The 13,524-nt window shown below is 41.9% G+C and overlaps 1 protein-coding gene across 3 annotated transcripts in view; it reads left to right on the top strand.

Moving 5' to 3' along the window:
• Nucleotides 1-13,524, top strand: part of sema5ba (sema domain, seven thrombospondin repeats (type 1 and type 1-like), transmembrane domain (TM) and short cytoplasmic domain, (semaphorin) 5Ba) — a 200,872-nt gene that overhangs the window by 71,280 nt on the left and 116,068 nt on the right. For all 3 annotated transcript variants that reach the window (XM_076875383.1, XM_004568969.4, XM_076875382.1), the window contains one exon: nucleotides 9,486-9,713. In XM_076875383.1, coding sequence (XP_076731498.1) covers nucleotides 9,533-9,713 — 181 coding nt within the window. In that variant the 5' untranslated portion in view covers nucleotides 9,486-9,532. The remainder of the gene's footprint in view (nucleotides 1-9,485; nucleotides 9,714-13,524) is intronic.

Here is a 13,524-nt window from a genome sequence, read left to right as displayed (position 1 = left end):
GACAACAGCAGTTGACATTTTCACTTCAATTATGTCCTTCAGTTGCAGATATCAGCAAATGATTTATTAGAAAACAGATTCATGAACCGGGGAAGAAAGAAGACGCTGACATATTCCCTTTATGACGAAATAAAAGAAAACTGAGCACTAAGAGGAGTCAGATACTATATGCAGAGCATATCCCACAGTCCTCACAGTACTTTCATGGTCACAAGCTTATGAGTAAAATGTGTGCAGACATATCCGGTGTTTCTTCTCCTCTCTGTCGCCGTTTTCTTTATTCTGCCTCCTCTCAGAGCATCTCGGCTGACAGTCTGCAGCTACAAGTATATCAGATGGCAGCTTCCCTGAGGCACCGTAACGCCTCGATTCCGCAGCAGCCTCTGATTTGATATCGGACATAATCCAGACGGCCCACCCGCCAACCTCACCACCTCATCAGCCCTGTCACTCAATGTTTCCCATAAACACAGAGACACGCATGCACATTTCCCCCCGGTCTGAGGTCAGCCCTCCCTCCTATGGAAAACCTTTTCTCTGCCTGTGTCTGGTTTCTCAAGCATGATTGAAGATACTCAATAACAAGAGATGCTTGCCGTGACCCCACCGTAACCCCTTCTTTATAAAAAAAAGAAAAAAGAATGGAGTAAAAAAAGGCTTCTGTCTGACCCTGCAACCATCTTCACCATCATCTTCATTTTTGTGTGTCCTTCCCCAAAGTGTGTTGTCTACATATTGTGCGCAGCTCCCTCGACACTCCCGGGAGCCCCCCCTCCCCTTCCCCAATCCCCCGACCCACCCCCCTATCACAATGCCAGCATTAAAGAGATTGGTGGGGTTGAGCTATTGAGTCGAATTAGACATGGTCAATGTAGCTTTGGCTGGACCAAACTGCCCCGAGGACACAAGTTAGAGAGGCTGAATAGGACAGGATTGTGCAACTGTAGTGCGGCTCTCTTCCTTTATCACAAAGCGCGTTTGGATTAATTTAACAAATGCACGTGTAAAGATACAAGTGAGCGGAGATGACGGTGAGATAAAGCGACAGGTGTGAAATGAGCCCTGCTTCATTTTTGTTCTTTTTTTAAAAAAAAACCAAACGTTGATTTACGCGCAGAGTTGGAGGCACGGATCTTCATGGAGTTGCTTGAGGAAACAGGTGTTATTTCCTTCTGCTGTAATTCATTTCTGTGTGAGAGAGGATTCCTGTGAGCTTTCAGATGAGGAGGCATTTGTATTCCTGTGCCATGAAAGCTAATGATGAGCACTGGGATCGCAGCAGGCTCTGTAGGAACAACACATTTTTCATGCACCTAAAGCTCTGGAGGGGCTTAACTTGAAAAAGTGGTAAAAGATACTTAACAATGATGTCTAATCACTTCAAACGAATCAAGGAAAAAAAGAGCTTTGCTGTAGAAATGACCGATTACACTTATCTGCTGTCTATGATGACACTTTTTAAAAGCAACAAACACTGATTTCTTTTTCCGTCTTTCTTCTTCTTCCACACACGCACCCCACTGGTCTTGCAGACTTCCTTCCTGCTCCAAAATGGCATAAAACAGGCAGTTTCTTTATCCAGGCAGGAACTGCTTCCCAGTGGGCCGGAAGCAATTTAATCAGTGTCATAGCAGACTCTGATGAGATAGTGCTCCGGGAGCTGGCATTGACTTGTAATTAAAGGTACCCTCCTTGCAAGCTAGGTGGAAATTAAGAGGCAAACAAGCAGCAAAGGTGGAGTGGACTCCGGAAAGTCCTGCTCTATAACTGTCTCTGTTGTGCTGAGCAAATAAGGAGCGATGAAAGTAAGAGATGTGGGGGTTTGGGGGGTTTGGGGGCTGCATCGCTCACGGTCACCTGACGAGTGGCCCGGCTGCCTGGAAGAATGTGTTGCAATCTGACAAACACATTTGAAAAATAGCAGTTATGGCCCCCTGCCCGGCCCTTATTTTATTTTTTTCTGTTCTCAGGCTGAAGGTGAACAGTAACTTTTGGAGCCAAGGCTCTCAGGCTGAACCATTATTTGACACCACAGTTTCAAGTAAATGAAGGAGAGAAGTGAGAACAGAGGTTATTCAATGGAAGAGCCGTTTTAAGGCTTTTCTTTGTCAGCCTGGAGCATCCATACAGCTCTTAAGATTTTTGGCTCCAGTTCACGATGTTTTATGGCAGTGCAGCAGTTTTCTTTGCTACCTTAAGGCACGTTTCCATCAATCTCATAAGTTAGGACGTCAAGTCTGACACATACTGTATAGACTGAGTGATAATAGCAATTGAACTAGGGCAATATCACACGGTTTCAATTCATCCTGTTTGTTTCCATGCTGTAAACTCCTTGTTGCTGTCACGATAACAGCTGGAGGACTATTGCAGCTCAGCTAGATTTCCTTTATTGTTGGAATCTCTAACATTTTGTTTTTTAAATGTGTTACTACCATCTATTGATGTTATTGCTGCACTCCACTTGGTTGCTCTGCAGATAGAAGTCATAGCTGCATTAACATTGTGAGATGGTCATCCCATATTCCTGGCAGACAACTTCAGCATTCTGGCTCAGGCTGTCTTTGGTTGCAAGATTGTTGCAACTGTGAACAATAAACCACAGATGAACCACCAGAGTGGAGCAAGGACCAAATATATCACCACAATTCTTTCACACTGGTCATTTTGCATATAAAGCACCCTCAAATCACACGTCATACAACTGGATTTGACTAGCGAGTTGGTTGACCCACTGTAGTTGTACCTGGGATTTTTAACTATTTGTGACACCTAAATGGAAAGGCTTGTGTCAAACTGTGAGGCCAAAGTAGAGGAATGACACTTGTACAACCTACACGTTTCTGTAAATGTGCTTGCTTTGAGTGTTAAGAAGTTAGATATACTTGGAAAATGCTATATCTATCCATCCATCCATCCATCCATCCATCCATCCATCCATCCATCCAGATAGATAGATAGATATTCATATACAGGAGAAAAAAATATCAGCTGCACCTTTAAATATAAGGTAATGCCATGTGCCACCACCCCTATGATCTCATCAAGAACTGAAAGTGTGGAAGCTTTGCAGAAGTACTATTGATGGCAAAGTTGCTGGATTGCATTTGATTTCCTCCTTTTTTTAGGCCTACCTACTGAATGCATTTTTATTTTTTGCCTAATATAATATATATTGCTCATATTTCCCGACTCCAAGCTTTTCATTGTCTTCACTTCCTATTCATCATTGGGCAATCCGCCAACCCCCCCCCCCTCAGGAGCCTGTTGAGGTCTGTGCCTAAATACACTCAACCTGGTTCCTGCTGCTTAACTACCAACTTGCCGCTCTGTTGCCATAGATACGTGCTGGCACTGGCGAGGACTTGTGGAAGCTTGCAGAGGGAAATTTTTAGATTTACAGGCTGCCACCTGGATAAAGAGTTAAAAATTATTATTAAAATAAATAAATAAATAAACAGCTTACCTTGTTTGTCTAAGTTCAGCTTTCCAAAATTGCCTAACACAAAACCAGTGTAGCCCTTTTAATTGCAAGCCGATGGGAGTAAAACTGAGTTGATGCACTGCTCGGGGTTGTTTACAACATGCTGCAACCACATAGAAGCATCCCAGCGAGATATTAATGCAGTACACCTGGGCAGGAAACACACTGCCTTTAGCTTTGAAACATTTAAGTCAAAATTAGTTTTTAGCCTACATAAGTACACAGCTAAGGGTAAGACAGTTCATTCACTTAAATATTCAAATTCATTCCTTTTTTAAAAAGATCGTAAAATGAAGTAATGCTATCAATTTTTTTTAATGTTGAGTTTGAGGCACACTCAACATGCAAAGTATAGACTAAAATCCAAAATATTAATTCCAAGTGATAGTGAAGTTCAAGGGAAGCAGAATAGAGGTGAAATCCAAAAACAGGCAAAGTATCAAACAGAGGGAGAGCTTTAGGAACTAGAAAAAAGAGAGTGCCATGAAAGAAACGAGGACTTGGCTGTGGAAAGTTTGAGTGTGAAGGGTAACAAGAGAAACTAGCAAAGAACAAATGAAAGCAGGGGAACAGATACACGCTCAGTGATGATGTTATCTACCACAGGTATGGCAGAAAGGCGATAACGAAAGTACCAGATAAAGAAGAAGAATATTGCATACTTCTATACTTATGCTTGTAAAATGTGAGTGCAGATTTTTCTGCTTCAGTGGTCATCATCTTGGCTATGGGACCAAAAAGGTTTCAGCCATTAGATGAAGTTTGTCCCCATAAAGAAAACATTGACACTTTTTCAGGCATTTCAAGTTGAACAAAAAAATATGTGCTGAGGGGTTGATTAGAATTTAATGATGCAAAATGTCATTTACAAAACCTTAGAGCGTATGACTGGAAGTGGGCTTTCAGAAATGAGAAATACTAACTGGTTACAACATAAAACAGAAAATGGGGATAAAGAAGCTAAAGCGTGACAGCCAAGAGGTTTGTTTGCAAGTCATTGCCCCATTTTTGTCTCGCACATTGCCATTTTCAGATGAAATGTGAAAATGGAAAAAGAAAGTATTGTTTGTAAGTCCATGCTTTAAGCGAAGGTTACAAAATGTCTTGATCAGCTGGAGCTGTGTTTGATTGACAGCAGCTGGCATGTTGCAGTAAAAGCCAAGGTCAGTATAGCATGCAAGCCATGGGGACAGGAACTTGTTAGAATTTGTTTGAAGGTACATTTAAGTGCTCTTACTTCTGTAGTATTCAAAGTGGAAACAGCAGCTCACTTTTCCCAGCTGTGTGTTTGATTGTCCTTATTGAATAAAAAGGAGACTGTGAGATTAAAAGCTAATGTATATCATTGTTCAGCATCTTAGGTCGCCACAGCAGATCATCCGTCTCCATTTCACCTTCACCCTTGCATCCCCTTCTGTTACGCCAACTCTCTGCATGCCCTCCTCTCTGCATGCCCTCCTCTCTGCGGTCTTCGTCATTTCCTTCTGCAGTCCCTTACTCACGCCTCCACACTCCTACCTTTGCTTTTCTCTTGCTGCTCCCGACCATGCTGGACCCATCTCCTCTTCCTTTGTCTTTGCCCAGCAGTAGCACAGTTTCCATCGGGACCTCCGATGGCGGTGGTTGTTAACCTAGGCTCTTATCATTCTGGTAAGAAAATTTCACTCTTGATCATCTACATATTTTATTTGACATTCGGGGTCCTGACCCCCAGGGGTTGGTTGTGTATCATTGTTCAAAGGTGGTAGAATTGCAGGTTTTTGTTGCGAGGATGCACAAGAATAGAAATGAGCATATCAGAGGGACAGCTCAGGCTGAGTGGTTTGGAGACAAAGTTAGAGAGCCAAGGCTGAAATGTTTTGGACAAGTGCAAAGGATCCATGTTCAGCATACTTAGACAAAGGATGTTCATAGCATACCAATGAAACACGTTGTCAAGCCAAATCGGGACATTGTAAGTATTCCAAGTTAAGGTACTTGCATACCCGCTCAAAGTAAAAAGGAGAACATGTTATTAAGAATGTAATTTAATGTCAGCTGGCCTTTAAAACAAGTGAGGAATATTTCATAAGAGCAGTGAAAGTACAGAAATCTAAGATCACAGTGTCTGAAAGTTCATGGTCTTTTATTTCTCTCAGTTCTGGAGACAACAAAACCTCCACCAGTGGATTTTCCTTCCATCCGCTTTTTCTTTTTAAAAAAGCTGTCTGCTTGTTGTAGTAGTTTTACTTTTTAAAAAGAACCAAAAACGTACTCTCCAGACACCATTTTCCCAGCATCGATGCAGTAAGAGTCTCTCTTCACCTTAAATTAGTGACAAAGAGACGTGCTTGGACATTTATTAGTCCAATCCGCACAGTATCCTCTAGGTCCAAATAGTGTACCTCTGATTAACTCATTGTATCAGACTGAATGATCAACTGACAGGCGAACGGTGGCTCACAGAGTCTTTTTAAAAGCATGTCTGTGTGTGTGTGTGTGTGTGTGTGTGTGCACGCATGTGTCCTCCTATGGACAGCTTCCTCTGTGGTATTGATTGTCCTGGTTCCTTGCCGACAAACTGTTGCTAATCCCAAACACAGCAGGATGGGAAATTGGATGGGCACTATCGGGCCACTTTGGAGCCGACTTAAAGATTCTCGCTTCACATAAACACACACGCGCACATTGGTTTACAAGTGTGCACGGACACACTGAGGAGTTGATGTTGGCACACAGCATGCATCAGCTCTGCCCGCACACTGTGACCCAATATGGAGTGTGACCAGCTGTCCATGTCTGGATTCTGCCTGTTTTCGGTGCTGAGATTTGAGTGCATCTGGGTTTGCTTGAGTGTATGACATGCCTTTCCTCAGAAATATTTGACAGCCACACACCAGCCTCGTTCTGCTGCTGACAGTTCCTCCCCCGTGCGCCTCCGTGCCAAGATAGCTCGGCCACCACAATTTCAAGCTTACAGCAGAGTCCCGGTCATCTGTCATGATCTCCTGGCCTGCCTGCTCTCAGCCCGGCTTTTTAACTAATGAGAGGATTTGTAGAGTCATTCTTTGACTTTCAGGACTCAGTGATTTAGTATGAATTAAGCACCTGCCAAAGCTGCTCCTGCAGATAATAGAAATTAAAAAAATGACATGTTCTAAAGAATAAAACTCATACCCTTGAATAAAATATTATTGGTTTGATTTTACCTTGGAACCTTAAGTGGGTGTCATCCTGCACTGTCTCTGTCCTGCTCTCTGTGTGTGTCATGTCTCACTCTGCTGTGAGGTATCTAGTTAAAGTGAAAATGCCAAAAGAGAGAGACGTGAAAGGCGAATCTGTCGGAAGAAATACTTCTCTTGACCATTTATACGGTTGTCTTTGTCATATCTCTGCTTGCATGCACAACATTGGGCTTTGTCTCAGTGATAAATGCAACTTTTGAAAGGAGGAATCAAACGAGTTATGCAGAGAATTTAGAAAGACAACTTGGCACTCGCTGATCCAAAGTACTCATGCAAGTTATGCAACTAACAGACGTCCTATAGGAAGAGGCTAAAAATATGGCCACATTTTTCAGCTTTAACCTCCTGAAGTTGCACTACATAAGTTTGATTAAATCAGGGCGTCAGCGCTATTTACTTTATATAAGGCAAAAAAAGCATTAGGGTTTTGGGTTTATTGCACAAGGTGAAAAGGAAGGAAATGCTATTAAAAAAACATAAAAACTGAAATGTCATATTTTTCATAGACTATATTTGCATGACACTACCAGATGCACAGACCTCATTATCCTTATTTAAATCAAAATGAAGTGGCAAAATCACTATTTGCTAACATAGAAGTGGTTTTTTGTCTAATCAGAAACTGATACTGATGCCAGGAACAGTGATTTTTTGCTTGATTGCAGAGGACTAGTGTGATTTTGCAACATGTTAAGGATAATTTTAAACATTTAAACATAAACAGACACATAATCAGCCTTATGACACATTCTTTCCAACATACACACCTCCACGCACGCAAACGATGTCTCAAAATAAAGGGGGAAAGATTAAGGGTAAGCTAATCTATAAAAATGTGTTTTCCATGTAGAGCTTTATAGGTCTGTTAATACTATATCACTGGAATCCAGTGAAGGGATGCAAGAATAGGTGTGATATGTGAACGCTGGCTAGTTTTTGTTAGCGGCTTTGTGCTGCGTCCTGCACTAACTGGAGGACAGAGAGATGCACATAAAAAGTGAGTTACAATAACCAAGGTGGGGGAAAATTGAAGTGTGTACTAAAAGTTTCAGATGACTGAATAACAGTAAAGGTTTGCTTTTGCTATATTTCTGAGGTGAAATGGAGGTTTAGGAAGCATCATAGCCTGCAAATGGAAGATGTTATATTCCTTAAATGCACAACAATAATAGCTGAAAGTTAAGGAAGAAAAAGAAGATGCAAAACCAAGTGAAACAAAATGCTGAAGGTCTCAGAGTAGAGAACAATGACAGGTAAAGTCTGATAAGAGGAAAGAACAAAGTACAAGAGGTAGAGCGTGCAGACGTGACAATGGCTTGATGCATTTTCAAGAGTCTCAACTTGATGACGCACTCAAATATTCATGCTTCCTCTCAACGAAACAAAAACCCCGACAGCTGCCAGCTCGAGTGGCCCGCATGCACCCCTTAAAGAGGATTCGGTCATTTTTTTGAGTCATGATTGTTTTTATGTTTCAGACTGGAGGACAAACATTATAAAATCATAAAATAAAATATAGACAAATGATCAAAAGGTTCTTTTTTTCCCCTTTTGCTTCGTGGTGTAGTCGAAACAAGCAGCCCTAAAGCTTGAAACATATCCAGCTTCACTGAATCTAGTCTGCTGCAGACTGCACTGAATGTTTCCACCTGTTTCATCAGCATTATTTTAGTTGGCAGTTGACTCCACTGTATTGTAATGACAAACACGGGCTCTATTTGCATTTGCCTAATTAGTTACCGGCTGTAGTGAGAGGGATAATTGATTGCAGGGCAATATGGTTGATTTGCAACTCAACCAAGCTAATAATTTGTTATTGATTGAAGCATTAGTGAGGAAAACACTACAGAGATATGAAACCAAGCCAAAGTGCTGCAGAAAGTTGATGCTCTCAGTTTTTAATCTACTTTAATAACATTACACTCCGCTAAGCTAACATCGTAAGGAGTGCGGGGTTGGGAGATGATGAACTGCTGGTTTCAGCGCCGCACTGTAGACTCATATGTTATAACTGGAAGAGATTACATTTACTGGGGAAGCAGGAGTGTCTCTGTGTGTGTGCATTTGGAAACATCCGCGTGTAAGTCTGCCAAAGTCTGTTTGCATAAGACGTAATTCAGAAGAAGCGAGAGTAATGCGCTGAAATGCATCACATGTGCAGTAAACATGCCAGGATGTCAGGTGTATGCAAGGATCAAAGTTGTGCAAACATTTTCTTTCTTTTTTAAAATAATCCAGCACTGAAGCATCTGAAAGTCGCAGATTTTAAATGAACTCGTTACTGCTTCGCTAACTGCTGGAACCTTGTGCCTCATTGAACAGTCCACAATTGGGTTCAATTTTCCTGTTTTAATCAGCCATCAAATGAACTTTAGAGGTTTAATTGCACATTTTAAATAATTATCTCAAGGGTCAGGGGTACCTCTTTAAGAAGCTAGATTTTCCCCGCTCTGAGTCTTTCTAACCTCTAACTCTATTCATTTATTTCCTGCATTTCACTCAGCTTTCTAGCTCATCTTTCCAGCCACCCTCTATTTGTCTGGTTCTTTTTTTTTTCAGCCCACAATGATGTCCTTTCTATCAAAATGTTTTTCCTTTGCACTGTTTTTTTCAGTCTCTTTCGGTTTTCCTGTGCTTCATTCAGGAACGCCCTCAGGAATAGAAAGTCTGCGAGGAAAAAAAAGATTTTGAAGTGACTCAGAGAGAGCTTCGTTTCTTTGAAGCCAGGTGTAGAAATGTTGCATTGAGGTGCTGAAGTAATTTCTTCTCTTCTCCAGCTGTATCCCGGAGGCCCAGCTTGACAGCTAGAGGAGAGGTCATCACCATGACTGCGTCCTCACAGGACTCCGCCCCCTCGTCTATGGCTGGCCTCTTCCTACTCCTTCTCCTCCCGGCTGTTTTCACGCAGAACTCTGCTGTCCCAACGACCCCGACCCCATCCTCGTTGGACCCCCTGACCCATCCGGAGTGCACAAAGAAAGAACACCCAAAGGTTTCCATCAGAGGTCAGTGATCACCTCCAACCGCACATTTTGTATCAGTCAGTGCTGTACTTGCAGTGCTGCTTCTACATGGACACATTTTGCTGGGACAATGCAGTTTGTAGCTTTTGTAAAATTAGCATTTTCATTCAGCTTCCCGGTAATTTGATATCTTGCTTTTTCTTCTGTGACAGCTTATTTTCAAATTTCAGATTTATTACCGTTTCCTTTTTTAACAAAAGAATTTGAAATAAGGGAAACATGAAAGGATAGGCTGTGAAAGCAGTCAAGTGTCGAGCTGCTGCTGCTGACTTATTTGGAGTCAAAAAAAGAGAAAAAAACACCATGCTTCACTTTAGTGTCAGCTCCAGCTTTATTCAGACATAGTGGGTACATTTTTTTTTAGATGAGGGACACTCTGCTCTGAGCAAGCATGCTGAAGTCCATCTTACTGTACTGCTGTCAACTTGTCGATAATCTATATTGACTCATCTTAAATGTACACATGGGAGAAAAAAAAGGCCGATCCAGTTGAAATCTATTGAGCTATTCATCATGCACATCCCCTAAAGGTGAGGTGAGGGGTGCATATAATCCCTGAGGAAAAGCAGTTGATGTAAAGATGTAATGGAAAATAATAAAACTTGCCGTATTTGGTGTCAAGGTTAAGGTACACGAGCATTCAGAGAAACTAAAGCTTTTTCCTAATTCCTAACCTTTGAGCTATGAAGCTTTACATACTAACATGGTGAATTTTATTATCTTTACTCATATGATTGGAGCTGAATTGGTTCCTTCAAGCTGTAAAAACTTAACATTTTAAGTTAGATTTATACAGTGTGCAAAAATCATGGCATTGTATTGAAAAAATAAAAGGTGTGTTGTGCAGCTCTCTTCGTGCCCTTTCATCTAATATGTTACTCTATGGTTCCTTGAACTTTGACCTTGGGCGCTAACAATAACAGTCAAGGTCAAGTAGAGGATCCATAAAAATTTTAAATAAAACGTTTTTATAGATTTTCACTTTTGGTGTGACCTTGACTTTGATCTGATTTTCACTCAAATTAAATCAGCTCGAGCTGGTATTGATGTCTACCATCACACAAAATTTGAAAACGATATGTTGAAAACTGCGGATGCTAGACTGACAAACACAAGCGACTGCGTACCATTTTTCCTTGGTCACAGCTTCTGCTTGCATGTTAATCCTGAACACTTTTCTCAGTGTTGCCATGAGGTTCCTTTGCAGTTATAGGGAATTAGCATCTGAAGTAGAGTCAGACACAGCATGCATCCAGCGTTACAGTCTGATGTATGCAAGTGTGGGAACAAATGAGTCTTTATCTTTTATGCTTATGGTTTGAAATCTCCAATAACATTGATTCCACAAGCTTAAAGTTCAGTGTGGCAAACTGTTGCTGTCAAGTTAAGGGGGACAGTGTGGCCCCAGGGAATTTTATGTCAGCTATTTTTCATATCTGGAACCCTATTTGCCACTTTTCAATTTTCATAAATGTATCTTTGTGCCATCTGTAAATAGAACCTCACAGTTTGGCGAGGTCAAAAGGCATCTATAAAGGAGCAGAAAGCAAAACGGGCCAAGATTAAAATGATAGTGTGGAATAATGGCGCCTGCTATCTTGCCCGTTCATCTGTACAGTGGGCCAAGAAACGAGGTGTTCCTCACTGCGTGAAATGGAACAGAACAGTTTGGAGCGCAGAATCAAAGGTAAACACACACAAAATTGCTGTGTTTATTTTTGAATAGGGCTGTTTGTGTTTCATCTGCCAAGAGTGGTGAGTAGGATTGGAAAGCCCAAAAAAAATTGCTGGTGGGGATCGAGGACAGAAAGATTGGAGAGGTGGCCTGAAGGAGTTATGAAATGCTCTCAGCCCCCTCCAAAGCATGCATCCGTCTTTTTGGTTTTTCTTTTTTGGAGTGTGCCGTTTTCTAACAAGACTGTTTATGTGCTTGTGTCCAGCTTATCAATGCTGCAGACCTGAACTCTATGGTTCTGAAGATTGACGTAAAGACCTGTGTGCCATTTGGTCCTTTATGCTGAACTTTCTGTGTCAGGGCAGTTTTAAGTTTGAAAACTAGAGCCTCCATTCTATTGGATTTCCAATCTATAGAAATCAAGAAATGGCTTTTTTCATTCCCCCACAAAACCAGACTCACACTATCTATATGCAAGGGCTTTTTCCCTGTCCTGCTTCACCCACCCGGCCTCCAGATGTCCAGATTAGCCTGGGCCCCGCCAGTGCTTCACTTCAAAGGCGTGCCACTTGAGAATGGCTCTCATGGCAGGGAGCTGCAGGGCTGTTGGCCTGTCAAAGCAAGCAGAGCAGGGCATTATGTGAAGGCAGCCTTACAGAAAGGCCTGCACAATGAAAGTGCCAGCAAGAACCTGAGATTAGCCTCTGTGATTGATGAGCGTTTTATTGTAGCTTGCTGAAGCGCTGCATCAGTCACCTGAAGGAGACCAGCCAGTCTTTGCTATGGGCATGCACAAGTGTGTGCTCGTGCTGTACAAGTGTATGCATCTACAGGGAGTGCAGAATTATTAGGCAAGTTGTATTTTTGAGGAATAATTTTATTATTGAACAACAACCATGTTCTCAATGAACCCAAAAAACTCATTAATATCAAAGCTGAATGTTTTTGGAAGTAGTTTTTAGTTTGTTTTTAGTTTTAGCTATTTTAGGGGGATATCTGTGTGTGCAGGTGACTATTACTGTGCATAATTATTAGGCAACTTAACAAAAAACAAATATATACCCATTTCAATTATTTATTTTTACCAGTGAAACCAATATAACATCTCCACATTCACAAATAAACATTTCTGACATTCAAAAACAAAACAAAAACAAATCAGCGACCAATATAGCCACCTTTCTTTGCAAGGACACTCAAAAGCCTGCCATCCATGGATTCTGTCAGTGTTTTGATCTGTTCACCATCAACATTGCGTGCAGCAGCAACCACAGCCTCCCAGACACTGTTCAGAGAGGTGTACTGTTTTCCCTCCTTGTAAATCTCACATTTGATGATGGACCACAGGTTCTCAATGGGGTTCAGATCAGGTGAACAAGGAGGCCATGTCATTAGTTTTTCTTCTTTTATACCCTTTCTTGCCAGCCACGCTGTGGAGTACTTGGACGCGTGTGATGGAGCATTGTCCTGCATGAAAATCATGTTTTTCTTGAAGGATGCAGACTTCTTCCTGTACCACTGCTTGAAGAAGGTGTCTTCCAGAAACTGGCAGTAGGACTGGGAGTTGAGCTTGACTCCATCCTCAACCCGAAAAGGCCCCACAAGCTCATCTTTGATGATACCAGCCCAAACCAGTACTCCACCTCCACCTTGCTGGCGTCTGAGTCGGACTGGAGCTCTCTGCCCTTTACCAATCCAGCCACGGGCCCATCCATCTGGCCCATCAAGACTCACTCTCATTTCATCAGTCCATAAAACCTTAGAAAAACCAGTCTTGAGATATTTCTTGGCCCAGTCTTGACGTTTCAGCTTGTGTGTCTTGTTCAGTGGTGGTCGTCTTTCAGCCTTTCTTACCTTGGCCATGTCTCTGAGTATTGCACACCTTGTGCTTTTGGGCACTCCAGTGATGTTGCAGCTCTGAAATATGGCCAAACTGGTGGCAAGTGGCATCTTGGCAGCTGCACGCTTGACTTTTCTCAGTTCATGGGCAGTTATTTTGCACCTTGGTTTTTCCACACGCTTCTTGCGACCCTGTTGACTATTTTGAATGAAACGCTTGATTGTTCGATGATCACGCTTCAGAAGATTTGCAATTTTGAGACTGCTGCATCCCTCTGC

Source organism: Maylandia zebra, linkage group LG16, assembly GCF_041146795.1.
Source record: "Maylandia zebra isolate NMK-2024a linkage group LG16, Mzebra_GT3a, whole genome shotgun sequence".
NCBI lineage: Eukaryota > Metazoa > Chordata > Actinopteri > Cichliformes > Cichlidae > Maylandia > Maylandia zebra.
Note: the sequence above shows the minus strand (reverse complement) of the source record. Positions and strands in the feature narration are given on the sequence as shown.